The sequence below is a fragment of the Thalassophryne amazonica genome, chromosome 13 (genome assembly GCF_902500255.1).
Source record: "Thalassophryne amazonica chromosome 13, fThaAma1.1, whole genome shotgun sequence".
In the NCBI taxonomy this organism is placed as follows: domain Eukaryota; kingdom Metazoa; phylum Chordata; class Actinopteri; order Batrachoidiformes; family Batrachoididae; genus Thalassophryne; species Thalassophryne amazonica.
In genome coordinates this window covers 58,920,946-58,936,982 of record NC_047115.1, presented here as the reverse complement: position 1 = coordinate 58,936,982, position 16,037 = coordinate 58,920,946, and the positions used below count along the sequence as shown (strand labels likewise).

The 16,037-nt window shown below is 40.3% G+C and overlaps 1 protein-coding gene across 5 annotated transcripts in view; it reads left to right on the top strand.

Annotated features, from left to right (window-relative positions):
* Positions 1-16,037, top strand: part of arid4b (AT-rich interaction domain 4B) — a 184,004-nt gene that overhangs the window by 76,385 nt on the left and 91,582 nt on the right. For all 5 annotated transcript variants that reach the window (XM_034185013.1, XM_034185011.1, XM_034185012.1 and 2 more), the window contains one exon: positions 9,611-9,721. In XM_034185013.1, the coding sequence (XP_034040904.1) occupies positions 9,611-9,721 (111 nt within the window). The remainder of the gene's footprint in view (positions 1-9,610; positions 9,722-16,037) is intronic.

Here is a 16,037-nt window from a genome sequence, read left to right as displayed (position 1 = left end):
ATTCAGTTCAAATGGAATCTTGTGAGATATTAGAGTGGCAACCACCCTTCTGTGACCGGTTTTATAGGATGAGTATAGTATACTTTAGTAAAGCCCATTCTTCTCAATTTCTCATGTTCAGTAGAATTAAGATGGATTTCTTGAAACATGGCAATTTCAACCTTCTCCTTTTTAGTTTAGATAGTATCTTATTTCGTTTTATTGGGTTCAGAACCCCATTGACATAATATGAAGCAAATTTTATACCATTAGTCATAGCTTTATTAAAAAAAAACAGTCTGTCAGTATACTGTTCATAAACTCATTGCATCCTCAAAACTTTTAACAATAACGCGTGAACAGAGAAAAAACTTATTAAAAAATTCAAACCAAAAACTCCGTGTGGGGGGTTCAGTGGGCTTGCGATGTTATTAGAGCTCCAATCTGGGGAAAGCCTGCTCGCCGCTAAGAGCAGGGCCCACTCAGGTGTCTCTACTACGTCAGTACTCATAACAGTTAGTGTCCATGTCCGACATATTATATTACAATCAAAATCAGGAATAATGTCGCCATGCCCTTTCATCATGAATATTAACAGCACAGCACACTTGCCCCTTGTAAAAAAAGAAGAAAATCACAGGGAAAAAAAAATTGATGCAACATAACGCAGGATTAAATTAGTGGATCAATAGCTGCTTCTTTATTTGACCAACAACCGTAAATTTTACAGCACTCGTTCTGCCTATAATCCCGGCTGTACTTTCTTTTTGTCCAAAATTCATCCATGTCTCTTTTTTAGTTTTTCCTCCCTCTCTCTCTCTCTCTCTCTCTCTCTCTCTCTCTCTCTCTCTGTCTCTCGTCCTCCGATTCCTCACATGCACTGCAACAAACAGGTGTGAGGATGGACCAGAAACACGACAGACTTGTTGGATATGGGACACAATTCAGAATTAGTATGTGGAAATCCGGCCTAAGGCCCCGCTGTCCTGAATATCCATGGGTTTGAAGGTCATAGTTTGAAACCTTATCATATTTGAGTAAACCTTAGAGGATTTGGGGAGGTGTACCCAATTTAAATGCGATACTTCACCATTATGCCTTCATTGTCCTTAAAGCCCCAGTCACACGGCACTAACGAGGGTCAACAAAGTTGGACTTATGTTGACTTTCGGAGACATTGTTTAACCGTCGTCTAGCTTTGTTCCTGTAGCTGGCTCTTTGTCAGAATTTTCAAACTGTTGAAAAATGTGAGCCAATCCTGATGACAACCTCAATTCGTCCGTATTCTGCTTTGCTTTAGGCTTGATGGTTCCTCATCATTTGCGTAGTTCTCGTACCATCAGGGTTCCGTTTGATTCTCGTCCATCTTCGTACAACCTCCCAAGTCCGACGTCTTACATGAACATTGATGATATCTGAACGGATCAATAAGTAAAGATCCGACAAGCTGAACGTGACTCGTCCATATGTGGGATGAAAAGCAACATTTTCATACAGAAACAATACCGGCAAGGCCATTTGATCAACTACTTTGGCTGAAATAAGATCCAGAACTCTGGATGCTCAATATTGGCCCAGCTTCACCAAAAAATTGCTTGGAATAGATGTATTTGTCCTTCTTGACAAGTTTGTGGGAGAAATTTGGTTGACCACAAGCACGACTCGAGTCCACCGTTTGTAATTCTCAGTGGTTTCAAAGATGGGATAAAGTTTACTCCTTCCATGTAATCCTTTGCGGGTATCGAATCGCTCCGCGTCTGACACAGGCCATAGCTACGGTGCTTTGTTGCCACTGTTTTTGGCTTGAAGGGCTATTCCGCAGAAAATAAAATGAAACGTTCAGCACACACTTCGCCTCCTTCAGCCATGATGCAGAGCTAGCTAACATTAGCTGCCTGTTTGTAAATAGAGACAGAGGTGCGCGCCAAGGGGAAGGGTGGCAGCGGCTGCCTCAGCTCTGCCTGTCAAGAATTCTCATAACCCGCTCATGATATAATGGAAAATTTTAGTGGTTTTGATACTGTGGCTTTTTCATACCACAGTATATCGTGAAACCGGTTATCGGCCCATGTCTACACATCTCACACATGGTACAAATCTGGCGCTATGTGATCAAACCATGCTCAAGATCAAATTGCAGGCAATCATGATCTTCAAACACTGGTTTACATAGATGGAAAACCCTGGATTCAGTGAGTAAAAGTCCTGTCAATTGTTCCTTCTACCTGTGCACCTAAAGTTCATCTACCTGCCTGAAGAGTAGGGATGGGTATTGATAAGATTTTATCGATATCGATGCCATTATCGATTCTGCTTATCGATCTGATTCCTTATCAATTCCCTTATTGATACCTCGTGAATTTTGTACTAAAAGTAGGCTTTACAGGTTTTTCTATGTATTTCATTGAGTCTTAAAGTAAATAAATCTGATATTGGTCACTGTATCCTTGATCTCTGGACATAAATAAAAATAAACAAAAGGTGTTTCGCTTTTAAGTTATTAATTCCGACTGGATTCTATCGTTCTAACTTGACTCGGCAGAGAGCGCACAGCGTTTGGAGCTGTGTGAACAAAACGGAGGACGATTCTCATTTCTTTCTCGCAACAAGACAGGAGTCCCAGTTAGTAACTTTAATATGCACAAAAGTGACTCACGATTGACATATTCAGGGATGAAAGTGGTGAAAAACAAAAAAAGCTGAAACCCAAAATTACCCCCCAACACCACCCGCACGAAAATGTTTGAATTGTAGAAGCTCTGAAACGCAATCTGGGACTATTCCAGACAATAAACTGCAGTGAGTGCAGCATCCATTTTGGAGAGGAAAAAAAACAACTTTCCTTATTCAGATTCATTCCCGTAGTATTCTGCTATTACAAGGATGCAGCAGTTTTCTAGTTTGGCAGAAAGTTCTGGAGGAAATCACTGAAGAAATTAACAAATTGCAAATATGGTTTGACCAAAACAAACTGTCATTAAAGTTAAATAAGACAGGGATGAAATGGAGGTGTAAGAGTCACTAGGTGTTCACAGGAAACACTTATTTATTTCTGTATGTATGTATTTATTTATTAATGTATGTTCATTGTTAGTTGCTTTTATATTTTATTTTCTGTTGTGTTTCTATTCAGGTTCTTTTTGTCTCTTTCTCTAAAATTGTATATAATAAGTATATATTGTATATAATAATCATTAGATTATTAATATATAAACAAAAATAAATTTAAGAAATATTACAATTTGAAAACAAATGCACCCGAACGTGATGATAGCTGCAACTGCTTAATGCTAACTTTTAACATTTAAAATGCCATAGACATGCTAACGCGTTAGCATCGCTCCCGCTTTTAAGTTATAAAATACATCTATCAACTGTTTAAGAAGACCATAACAGGTCGGTTTAACATAGAAAAGGTAAATAATACTCACAGACGTATGCTCTTTAGGGTTTTAGCGGGGGGAAATTAAGCGAAAGAAAGAAAGAATAAATGAAGCAATAGATCGAAGCATTGCTTCAATCTGCGAACCACTGCTTCGATTGGTTCAAGGTTCAAAGCAAAGCCGCGCTGCAGAAAAGTTGATTACGGACCCGCTGCAGGGTCTGTAATCAATGTACAGAAATGATCATTTCATCATCACAAACACCCCCCAAAACTCTGAATGACCGATAACAGAATCGTTAAGCACAAAGCTTATTGATGTCAGTGGATCGAATCATTTCTTAACGATACCCGAAAGGAACCGGTTCTCCATACCCATCCCTACTGAAGAGTGGAACTAATTTGAATCTACTGGTTTAGGGATTGAATGGAACAAATATGTAGGAGGATTTTTACTCACTGAAGCTGGAGTTTTCCACCTCTCTTGGTATGTCACAGTTATAGAACAAGACCTTGCATGGGTGGGCAGGACACTGGTGTCATAGTCATGATTACCTTCAACATTTAACATCATAAGAAATCAGTTTTTCCCCTATAATAGAACACAAGCCCCGCAAGGCCAGATTTTTTTTTTCTAATGAAATCATCAAAAAATAACACAGATGAAATAATGAAAAATAACTCAAAATATCCATTCATTTTGAAATTGGTAATCATTTTTGAACACCTTTGTTCAGCACTGCAGCACTGAGGCTGTAATGATCAGAGCCAGATGGAGGTGGAAGTGGTCTGTTCAGCCACTAATAGTTTTTTCCTCCGTTGTTCTGCTTAGCTCCAGACGTGAGTAAAAACACTTGCTAAATACTTGTGTTATAGCTGTAATTGGCTTTAAAATATTCTTACAAGAAGACTTAGACATGGAAATGGTTAAATTGTGATTCTGTTGTGTGAATAGGTAGACTTTTGCTTGGCATGCACTGAGCATTAATTAAACATTAAACACAGCAGGGGATTTATTAAATATAAATCTGTAATAATCTTTGATTCATGAAGCCTTTTCATCCAAGTTTTAAATTTGAAGGAGTAGATTTGAAAATGAAAGTAAACCAGGATAAACCTTTACTCAAATAAGGTAATAAGGTCAAGGTAAACTTTATATCCACAAATAGAAAATTCATTACACACTCCTACTGCTTAACATCAAAAACATAAATACAAAGCATTAAATAAAAGAAAACTAAAGACAAGACCGACAAAGCAATAAAAACATTATAAAACATGACAAGTATGTATAAATAAATAAAATAATTAAGTGCTAAAATACACAGTGTGCTCATAATTTAAGATGCCGAAATTTTTTAAACTCTATTGTTTGTTATAGGCACAAAAGACTTGCTGTTTTTGTGGTCCGTATGTTCCTTTGCAGGAGTCTGCCACTTGACCTGCTGTTTCTTAAGAAATTCTGATGGAGAGGGTGGGTTAAATCATTTAGAATTTGTATCATTGTAGAATTTGAAACGACGAAATGACTGAGTTTGCTTAGAAAAAACATCCTGTTTTGCAACTTTTTAGACTTATTTTGTGCACATTCATTAAATGTCAGTTTGTTGTCTATTTCAACGCCCAGATTTGTGTATGTTGTGACCCGCTCTACCACTACACCATTTATATTTGAGGTTGGAACCATAATTCCCTTTTTATTAAAATCCATTGTCATCTCTTTTGTTTTCTTTGCATTAACCACAAGGAAATTATCTGCACCTCCCTCCCAAAACCCTCTAAGGTTTCAGTATTTGACTTTACAAAACCCACTAATGCTGTATCATCTACATATTGAAAATAAGTGTGGTCTGAGGAGGTCGCTTGGCAGTTATTGGTGTATAAGGTGTACAAAATAGGGGACAGAACACTCCCTTGTGGTGCCCCCATGTTTATAGTTTTCAATGATGAGACACATGACTTAAATTTGACTTGTTGATTACGGTTCATCAAAAAGTAAAAGATCCACAAAATAAATCTTTGGTTAACCCTGAGGTGTATCAGTTTTTGTACCATCAGGTGGGGCTGGATTGTGTTGAAGGCATTACCGAAATCTAGCCACTAATAAGGCCAGTAATACTGTGATATAAGGCTGTCACCATCCAAAAAAGTGAGAAATACTATGATATTCATTTTAAGCCATATTGCGCACCCTGATTTCAGAGATACATATCTGCGAAAAGTGAAAATGTGGCTTTAGCAATTGTAGGCATTAGGGCTGTGGAATATCATACCGCCAACGATAATACGAGGTTTGTCAGAAAAGTATTGGACCTTTTTTTTTTTTTGCAAAAACTATATGGATTTGAATCATGTGCGCTTGCATCAGCCAAGCTTGAACCTTCGTGCGCATGCGTGAGTTTTTCACGCCTGTCGGTTGCATCATTCGCCTGTGGGCAGGCTTTGAGTGAGCACTGGTCCACCCCTCTCGTCAGATTGTCTGAATGGCTGGAGCAGCACTGCATCAAATTTTTCAAGAAACTGTGTGAGACAGCCAGGTGGAAACCATTCGGAAAATTCAGATGGCTTTCGGTGAAAATCCTATGGGCATCACACAGATTAAGGAGCATTACAACCGGATTAAGGACGGCCCACAGCGGCTGAGGGCGCGCCGTGCTTCGAGCGGCCATCGACAGGCTGAAATGACCAGATCATTTCCAAAGTGAAGGCTGTGTTTTGAAGGTGTCGTAACACGGACCCACAACAGGGGGCGCAAATGAACGGACAATGGATAAGAAAAGGAGTAACAATTTAATGTTGTGAAGGCACACAACGGAATACAGACAGAAAAATAGTGGATGCCAATTGTACACAAGAGGACTGTGGGCAGGCTCGAAGATAGGAGACCTCTGATGATCGAAGAGCCGGGGCCCACACCGCTTCCACCACCAACGGCCTGAAGAACACCGGAGCCGCCAAGTCCTGAGTCCCCAGGTGGTCTCTGTCCTCCGTTGTCGGCCCTGGTACTGCTGGCAGACAAGAAACAGATGACGGTGAGTGTGAGTGTGAGTCCTCACACCCAGCAACCTTTACACACAATTCCTCCGGGAGGGAAAACCTCCACCTCCAGATACGTTATCATTCGTGCAGCTCCTGTTTGTCCCTCTTCTGGATGGAGTGAGAGACGAAGATCGTCGTCTTCTCACTATCCGCCAATCCAATCTCCAACAGACTTTACAGGTATACGGCTGCACACAGATCACAATTTGAAAAACACTCAGAGAATACAGCAGAGAAGATTACCTCTAGTGGTAGATGATTTCTTGGCGAGGAGGTGGAGTTGTAATCCGCTTCTTATGTGGTGGTTGATGAGAGACAGCTGGTGTGGTTGACAAGTGACAGCTGTCACTTCCAATGGCTCCGGCGCCCTCTCATGCTTGAAGCCCGCACTCCAAGCAGGGCGCCAACTGGTGGTGGTGGGCCAGCAGTACCTCCTCTTCAGCGGCCCACACAACAGGCTGTGTTGATCCGGGACATCGTGTGACTACCAGAAAAATGGCAGAAAAGGTGGACATCAGCCATTTTTCATCAGATTCCACTGTTACAGGAGATTTTGTAATGAAAGACGTGTGGAGGCATTCGCGCGTCGGGACGAAGCCGCAGTGGCGGAGAACAAAAGCAAGTCTCACGGGACATGTTGTGACATGCCCAGCTCTCCACAATTTCTCGGATACTCACTTGACTAAAAAGCTTCCGAAAGCCATCTGAATCTTCTGAATGGTGGAAGACCTAACACCATTGCGGCTTCATCCCGACGCGCGAATGCCTCTGCACGTCTTTCATTACAAAATCTCCTTTAACAGTGGAATCTGACGAAAAATGGTTGATGTCCACCTTTTCTGCCATTTCTCTGGTAGTCACACGACGTCCCGGATCGAACGAAGGTTCAAGCTTGGCTGATGCAAGCACACATGATTCAAACCCATATAGTTTTTGCAAAAAATAAAAAGGTCCAATACTTTTCTAACAGAACTCGTACCGGTATAAATTTTTAGGTGATTAAAAAAGTTGTCTTGCAATGTAAATAGCTGGTTTTCCATTGCAGACTAGGGCAGTAGCAAGATGGTGCCGGTATGTTTGACAAGTTGTCTCCTTTACTTTTCTGAGTTGTTTTAGTTCTTTTTACTTTGTTTGGCAGTGTTTCTCCTCTCCCCATTTATAAAATCAAACATGATTGCTCCTAAGTCATCTACTGGAGCTGATGTTGTTCTACAAAAAGGAGCAGGTGTTTCTCTCCAATAAAAGGCCACATTTCAGAGTGGCCTTTTATTGTTGCCAGTGTGAGGCACGTCTGCAATAATCATGTTGTCTAATCAGAACCTTGATATGTCACACCTGGGATGGATTATCTCTGCAGTGGAGAAGTGCTCACTAACGCAGATTTAGACAGATTTGTGAATGATGCTTGAGAGAAATAGATCTTTTGTGTATATAGACAGGGGTGCACATAACTGGTGCTCATTGTGCTCATGTGCGCTAAACATCATTGATGCACAGCAGAGGGAAACACTTTTACTACAATCTGTCATTGCTTTCCTCTTATGAAGCGCTTCCCTTGTGTTTTCTGCTGTGCATCATTTATTTTTAGCATGCGCAAGCACCATGAGTACCAGTTATGTGCATGCCTGTATATAGAAAATGTTTTAGATCTTCGATTTCAGTTCATGAACAATGGGAGCAAAAACAAACGTGTTGTGTTTATATTTTTGTTCAGTGTATGTGTTTAACAGAGGTTATGTTTCAAAACTCTTAACAGCACGGTCACTAAGCCCACAGCCACACTGCAGGATGTATTTTGTATGAATATGGTTAAAGCAGATGTTTTTCTATCTGTCAAGGCGAGCGACTGCCCGACAACCATAGCGGCTGGACTCACAATGCAGACTCCCAGACTTGGTGTTGGAGTAGGAAAAAACATGGTCTTTATTTCAGGCTTAGGTTCGGTGCACAGGTGTTCAAGCAGCGAAGCAGAGGTACAATTGGGGTCAGACAAAAACGCAGTCATGATCAAGCAGGGGTCAAGGCACAGCAAACACAGTAATCAAGGACGAGGCAAAAAATGTGGTCGAGGAAAACAGAGCAATAATCGGTACACGGCTTGGCAAAAACAGGATTGAGAACAAAAGGCTGGGATGTGTGCAAAAAGCGACATCAAACTGGCAAAGGATTGGTGTCTGGGAGATTAAATAAGCAAGTGTTAGCAAGGTGCACGTGAGGAGAAGGATCTAGAAAGGGGGTGTGGCTACTGATCAAAGAGTATAGAGGGGGCAAGACGGTGAGGAAGGGAGTGCACAAAGTGGCGTGATGTAATAGACAAAGACACGTGAGCTGGTGCAAGAGCTTGAGTGAATGGAAACAAAACAGACTGAATCAAAGTGAGGGAAAAACATAATGGCAGGTGCAGGGCGTGCAGTGAACCTAATTAACTGGATGTGAGGGAAACTGAGATCTAAGGACAAAAATAAACACTAAGGGCAGAATAACATAACCAAGAACAGGGTATGAACATGAGGACTGAAAATGGAACATAAATACTTAAGCAAAACTAAACTAGGAAAACAAGGTGGTAACAAGCTATAAGAAAAACAAACTACAGAAGGCAAAACAAACAAGTGAAAAACAATGATCAATAATGCAAACACAAACAGGCAGAACAAAACTAGAATGGAACTGGATTATGGCTCAAGTATGAAAAGTAACAAAACAAAGTAACACAGCAAAACCTGAACAGAAGATAACCACATGATGACAAACAATAACTAATACATCAAAGCTGAGGCAGGAGGTGGGAGGCAAAATAAGGATCAAGGCCTAGACCCCGGCTGGGCATGATACTATCATGTTAACAAGTGTGATTTTGAAGTTACATTAAATGAGCATGTCACTCTTTTTCATTCCAAAGGTTTAGAGGCCACCATGGCCACTGCTGCTTGTTATTACAGCCATTGATAACCACTTTAAACTGTTTTGTGGTCTGCATAGTTTGGACCAGTCTGTTTTTATGTGTAAATTATTGAACTCTCATTATCTCAATTAATACTAAACATGAACAAAGTCTCACTTTTGGTTGGAAGAAGTCAGAAGTTTCCATTTTTCTGTGATGAATGCCATGAAATGATTAATTGATTATCAATATACTTTCAGTTATTTTTATGTAGTTTGATTATTGGACTAATCATTTATTGCTTTCCTGTTGTCTTATTTTTTCAGACTCTAGAGGAGCCCCCTTATTTGACAGTGGGGACGGACGTGAGCGCCAAATACAGAGGGGCTTTCTGTGAGGCCAAGATCAAGACTGCTAAGAGGCTAGTCAAAGCCAAGGTGAGTTATATTTCAAAGGGTGCTTTTTCAAATATTAAACATTTGGTGTTGTTATGTGTTTGATGTGAAGGGGAGTGCTGGAGGTCTCTGTCATTTTATGAAGGTATTTCACTCAGGATCACATGGCTCTGACTTATTGTACACCCAGAATGGTTTCAAGGTCATGTGCTTGCTTTTTAAAGAGATCTAAAACATTTGCTTTGGCTAGATCCCCAGATTGGGCCTGTGTACAGTTTACTAATTTTCTTGAAGCAGATTTTTACTAAAACATGCTGTTGAAGCAGGTGGTTTAGGTTCTTAGTTGTGCATATTTTCTTGAAATATTGATCAAGGGCCAGCGTGTGACAGATGTAGAGTCTGGCTCAGCCCACCAGTTGCCCATTATGTCATCAAGCATCCCTCCTGTTCAGGGCTTTCAGGCCGTGTGGTGATGTGACTGCTGCGTCCCTGTTGGATTTGTGGCTTGCTGATAAAGGCATTGCATGATGTGCACGGTACAGTATTGCATTTCCCTGTGGGGCTGAAACATCTGGTTAATAGAATAGAGACAGATCACTTGTCTCTTCATTCTGCTGGAATACGAGGTCTGTTAGAAAAGTATCCGACCTTTTTATTTTTTTCAAAAACCTGATGGATTTGAATCACATGTGCTTGCATGAGCCAACCTTGAACCTTCGTGCGCATGCGTGAATTTTTTCACGCCTGTCGGTTGCATCATTTGCTTGTAAGCAGCCTTTGTGTGAGGATGGGTGGAGTCTCTCGTCATTTTTTCTTTGCAAGGAAATGGCAGAACGACTGGAGCAGCTCGACTGCATCAAATTTTGCCAGAAACTGGGCGACAGCCAGGTGGAAACCATTCAGATTATTCAGACGGCTTTTGGTGACGATCCTATGGGCATCACACAGATTAAGGAGCGGTACAACCGGTTTAAAGATGGCCGCACAACGGTGGAGAGCGCACCGCGCTCCGGGCGGCCATCAACATGCAGAAATGACCAAATCATTTCCAAAGTGAACGCTGTGGTGATGTGGGACCGTCATGTGACTATCCGAGAAATTGCGGAAGAGGTGGACATCAGCACTTTTTCGGCACATTCCACTGTGACAGAAGATTTTGCCATGAAAAGATTGGCGGTGAAATTCATCGGCACAAAGCTGACGGCGCAGCAAAAGCGCCTTCGTGGTGAAGCCTCACAGGACATGTTGTGACATTCTCACCTCGTCCACAATTTCTCGGATATTCACACGACTGAAAAGCCACCGAAAGCCGTCTGAATCTTCCAAATGGTGGAAGAGGTGGGCATGTCACAAACAAAGATTGGATGTTGGTTTTCACTGTCACTGCACCTTGCTGTCCCTGGACAGACAAAAAAAGCAGTAATGATAATCATGAGAATCTCAGAATTTCTTTTTCATCCCTCTTGAGATGTGTGGCAATGTCATCACAAACTTCAATGTGCGTGTTGCAGCTGTAATCCAAAGAAGATGAGCGTGGATTGAACATGTCTTCAATTATTGAACTGTGCAGAAAACACGAGACAAAGTGGGAAACCTTTAGTATCAAATGTTAATTTGATGCTTCTGTTACAAGTCTGTAAATAAAATTTTCGAATAAGTTCTCATTTCAAAACTTGTGTACGATCAAAAAGTGGTAACATTTTATTGGCCCACCCTGTAGGCTTATTGTATATTTAAAGTGAAGCAGTGTATTTCTTGTATTTTTAAAAGACACAGCGCTGTGTTGCTCTCAGTGTCGAGAGAAGCCATTGATTGGCGCAGCAGCAAAAGCTACAGTCCTCACCGACTATAACATAACAATACCCCTAAGCATAACAAGGTTGCACTGCGTATGAATGTTATTAATATGGCTACATATGAACAGCCACTTCCTAAAACCATTCACACACTGAGTAAATATAGTCTTAATCTGATCTGTTGCATTATTTCTGTCGGATTCATCATCACAGCCTGACGAGAAAATGTTCTTGTTTTGGAAGATGATGTCTGGGAAATACTTTAGTTTCTTATTGTGGAAATTACCAAAGAAACAGCATTTTTGAAGACGTCCCTCAGTGTTTGTCTGCTCCGGGTGCCTTTCTCAGCCTGAGCCAGAGAACTCCAGCGCTTTGTCCCGTCAACAACAAGAAAAATAAGTTATTTTAAAAGTTGAAGTATATTCCCGCCAGTGTTTAGCCATCTGACGTATCGTCAGTGTTCTGGCCGTGACAAAAATAAATCCCATTTGATCCACCAAGACAAAAAAAAAGCATAATAATGACCCGAATAACACTATGTAACACAATTTTTGTTCCTGGCTTCTAAGTGTTATATTTCAACTGCTTATGTCTAAAGTCTATGGAAAAATGACTACATTCAGCACAAACTTTGATTTTTTTTTTTTTTTTTTTTATGTTCTAGAAAGTTCTAAAAGTTTCTTGAAATTTCTAGATAATTCTGGAAACTTCTAGAAAATTCTAGACAGTTCTAGCAGTTAAAGAATATTCTAGAAGACTACTCAGTAGTAGTGAAGGCGAATCGAGAATATTCTTGAAAACAGACAAATGTCAAAATGTCATTGTCCTGATCACAGAAGCAAAGTTTCTGTGGAATAACAGCTATTTTCTATTTATTTAAGGCATAACATGTTAGGAAAACACACTGTGTACCCAGGAACAAAACAAAAATAAAAATTTGTTACATAGTGTAATTGAAGTGTCTTCAAAGAAGTCTGTCGATGTTTGTCTGCTCCGGGGTTTTCTCAGTGTGAAACACAGCACTTTGTCCCACCAACAGAAGTGAACTCGCTATCTCTCTCTCTCTCTCTCTCTCTCTCTCTCTCTCTCTCTCTCTCTCTGTGTGTGTGTGTGTGTGTGTGTGTGTGTGTGTGTGTGTGTGTGTGTGTGTGTGTGTGTGTGTGTGTGTGTGTGTGTGTGTGTGTGTGTGTGTGTGTGTGTGTGTGTGTGTGCGCGCGCGCACTTAGGGTGAACATACACTTGGCCCTGTGGCCTTCCACAGTGCCCAAGGGTGATTGGCTTCTCTCCCCTGCTGGCCTGTGCTCACATTGTACAACTTGTTCTGGGGCCTGAGCATGTTTTCATTATCACAACATGATTTTTGATTTCAAAAAGAACACAGTACCACACCAAATTGCCAGGGCTCTGCAAAAAAAACAAAAAAAAACAGCCAAAAAATAAAGATAAATACCAATAAATTGAACTCAAAGAAATGAAAAGTGCTTACAGGTAGCAGTATAATTTGCAGTTCTTCAAAAGTAGCCCAGTTCTACAGAAAACTACAGGCCTGGCAACATGGCTCCCACAACAGAGTAATGAAGTTTGAAATGTTAGTAACTTTGTGGCTTGTGTTAAGTTGTCTTTTGGCCTTGACGGCCTCCCACGGGCCTAGCGTAATAAGTTTTGCAATATGACAATTATTAGTCAATCATGCTGCTTGTGTGACAAGATTTTAGCAGATGAGAGTATTTTGCACCTTTGTTTGCTGACCACCATTTATGTTCACCAGTAAAGTAAAACCAGACCCGTTTTCATCTCAAATGTTCTTGAATGAATTGAAGACAGTGCTATTCAAGTATTAAGTGTAGTATTTGTCGTAATAGTTCATTTCATTTGAACATTTGCGTCAGTGATGTGACACACAAGTTTCATGCTCTGGCTCTGGTAGGAACCACACTGTATACGTACAGGTTTGCAACATACATCTCTGAGTGTCTGAAAGCATGACTATTTAATAACAGTAATAATAGTAACATACACCCAAGCTATTGCGGTGCCTGTTTGGTACAAAATGGCGTTAAGTTGACCCTATAAATCAGGCCTGGATCCAGACCGGTTTGGACCGATTTTTTTCGGTAAAAAAAAAAAATCTTGAATAATCCCGAATAGTGCCGATCGTGTCCCCGCTGTGATCACAGCTTTGGTTTTCATGTCAACCTATAGTCTGTAAATTGTATGGATTTTTCCAAGTTTCAGAGTCATACGGACGTACAAATAAAGACGGATATTCAGGGTTTGGTCTGTTTCGGCTCTGTAATCAACCATTTCTGCAGCGCGACTCAATGGCTCGTGGCTCTTTGAGTCGCTGCTCTTCAGAAGCGGTAAGTCCGCTTGTTAACCCCTCGCAAAGCCATTAAAATATCATGATTCACTTTTGTGTGGATTAAAGTCACTAACTGGGACTCTTGTCTTGTTGCAGTCAAGAAACAAGAATCATCCTCCGTTACGTTCACACAGCTCGAAACACTGGCTTCGGACTCTGAACGGACTGTCCGTTCGGTATTAATAACTTCAAAACGAATTGCCGCTTTAAATAAAATGACACCTCTTACAAACATTGTAATACAGACAAGAAACTACAATCCACTAAAACGTTTTTCCTCCCAAAATTAAACGTGTTGTATTTCTTTACAAATTACATCCTGAAGTGAAGCACAGCAGCTGTAAGCGCTCAGTTCAGATATATGGAAAGACATACATGCCAATAATGCCTGGAAGGAAATGCTTTTGACAAAAACTACAGATTTTGTTTATTCCTATTTATGTCCAGAGATCAAGGATCCACCATGTAGAGTTTATTATGTCCAAAGTTTAAGGATCCAGTGACCAATTTCATATTTATTTACTTTAAGACTCAATAAAATGTTTAATTTCAATTCAATTTCAATTTAATTGGCTTATAAAGTGCCAAATCACAACAAAATCTAAATATACTAAAACAAATACATCACAGTTGTACACATATCACAATTGTGATATGTGATATCTCAATATATTATTATTAAGAATATATGCAGTCATATTTTTATTCATTTTATCAATTGAAAAAAAATCATATATAGATTCAGGTATAATTGAAAGATTTTGGCAATAAATTTGATGCTGTTTACAGTCAATTTTTGTTATAGTGTTGTTTTTTAGGACATCATATTTATACAAATAAGAAGTGTTCACTATGGTCCATGAAGTATAATAAATATATTAAAAGAAGTGTGACAGTGTATGTTGCACATGAAAAAAAGAATGACGATTATTGAATAACAAGACGCGTACGATTTTTATTTTATCATTCGGCAAAAATGCATCTGTCAGATTTTCACTCTGGATCCAGCCCTGATAAATGGCAGCACTAATGCAAACTCTGTCTGTGTTGAATAATACTGTCAGTGGAGCAGCTCCTCACATGAATGTGAGCTCATCACATAAAGTGCTGTTGGTTTGGCTAATCACTGTATATGTCCCTCTCCTGTCCAAACAGCATCTCTGAATTGAGCCAAACATGGCATAGACATACTTTGACATACGGGGAGTGACATAAGATATTGATGTTCCAGTAGAACTCACTGTGTCATCCACCAAATGCACCAAAATATGATGAAGATATCCAAGATATCTGTGTGCTGCTGTTTTGGCTGAGGGTAATTGTCGGTTTTTTAAGTTTGAAATCTGTATCTTGATCCATTCGGTCCACTTAATTCACTATTAATGAGAAAATAATGAGTCATAATTTTTAATGCCCATACCAAAGCAAAACATTATGAGAGCCACCCCAAAAATATGATTTAATAAACACCCGAACCAAGTTTAGCTTGTTAGCTTAGTTCATCAGTAACGAAAATGGGGAAGAGAGTGGGTGTGTTCAGGCTTCAATTGTCCTGCACAGGTCACACACAAGGTCACCCACCCGCCACTATGGCGTCAGATCAGTGCCATAAGCACTCGTGCAATAAAACATGCATTTTGGTGTATTGTATTATTTCACACATGTAGATATTAACTGCAAGTGTGAAAATTATCTCTGTGCGCACGAGCACTCAGAGGAAACTGCTCCTCGAGCGAGGAGAAATATGTGACCAGCGTGCCCCCGTCCTCTCGAAGCTGATTTCTGCTCACACGAAGTGCATTTTTGCTCGTGCGCAGCATTGGATTTCTGCCCTCTTGCTGGGAAACGTATGGCACTATGGGGAAGAGAACCAGGGTCGCTACTGGCTCTGCTGTGATTAGTTGTTTCGGAAGAGTAAGATTTGATTGACAGCTCTCCTTTCAGACATCATCTATGATGGATGTCAGTTACGTCTACTTCTCGGGGATGTTGGAAGGCTCAGTTATGACTGATGCTCAAGGGAATCTTTCATTCCATATGGCAGACACATGGCTCTTTCTATAACTAAGGAAGCGTTGTTTCATGAAACCTTATTTTAGGGCAAGTGGTTCAAAAAGTACAGAACAGTATGTATTTCTTTCAGTAATTGTGTAATCTCACAGCGAGGCTTTGATTACTGTCTCTGATGTGTATATTTGAA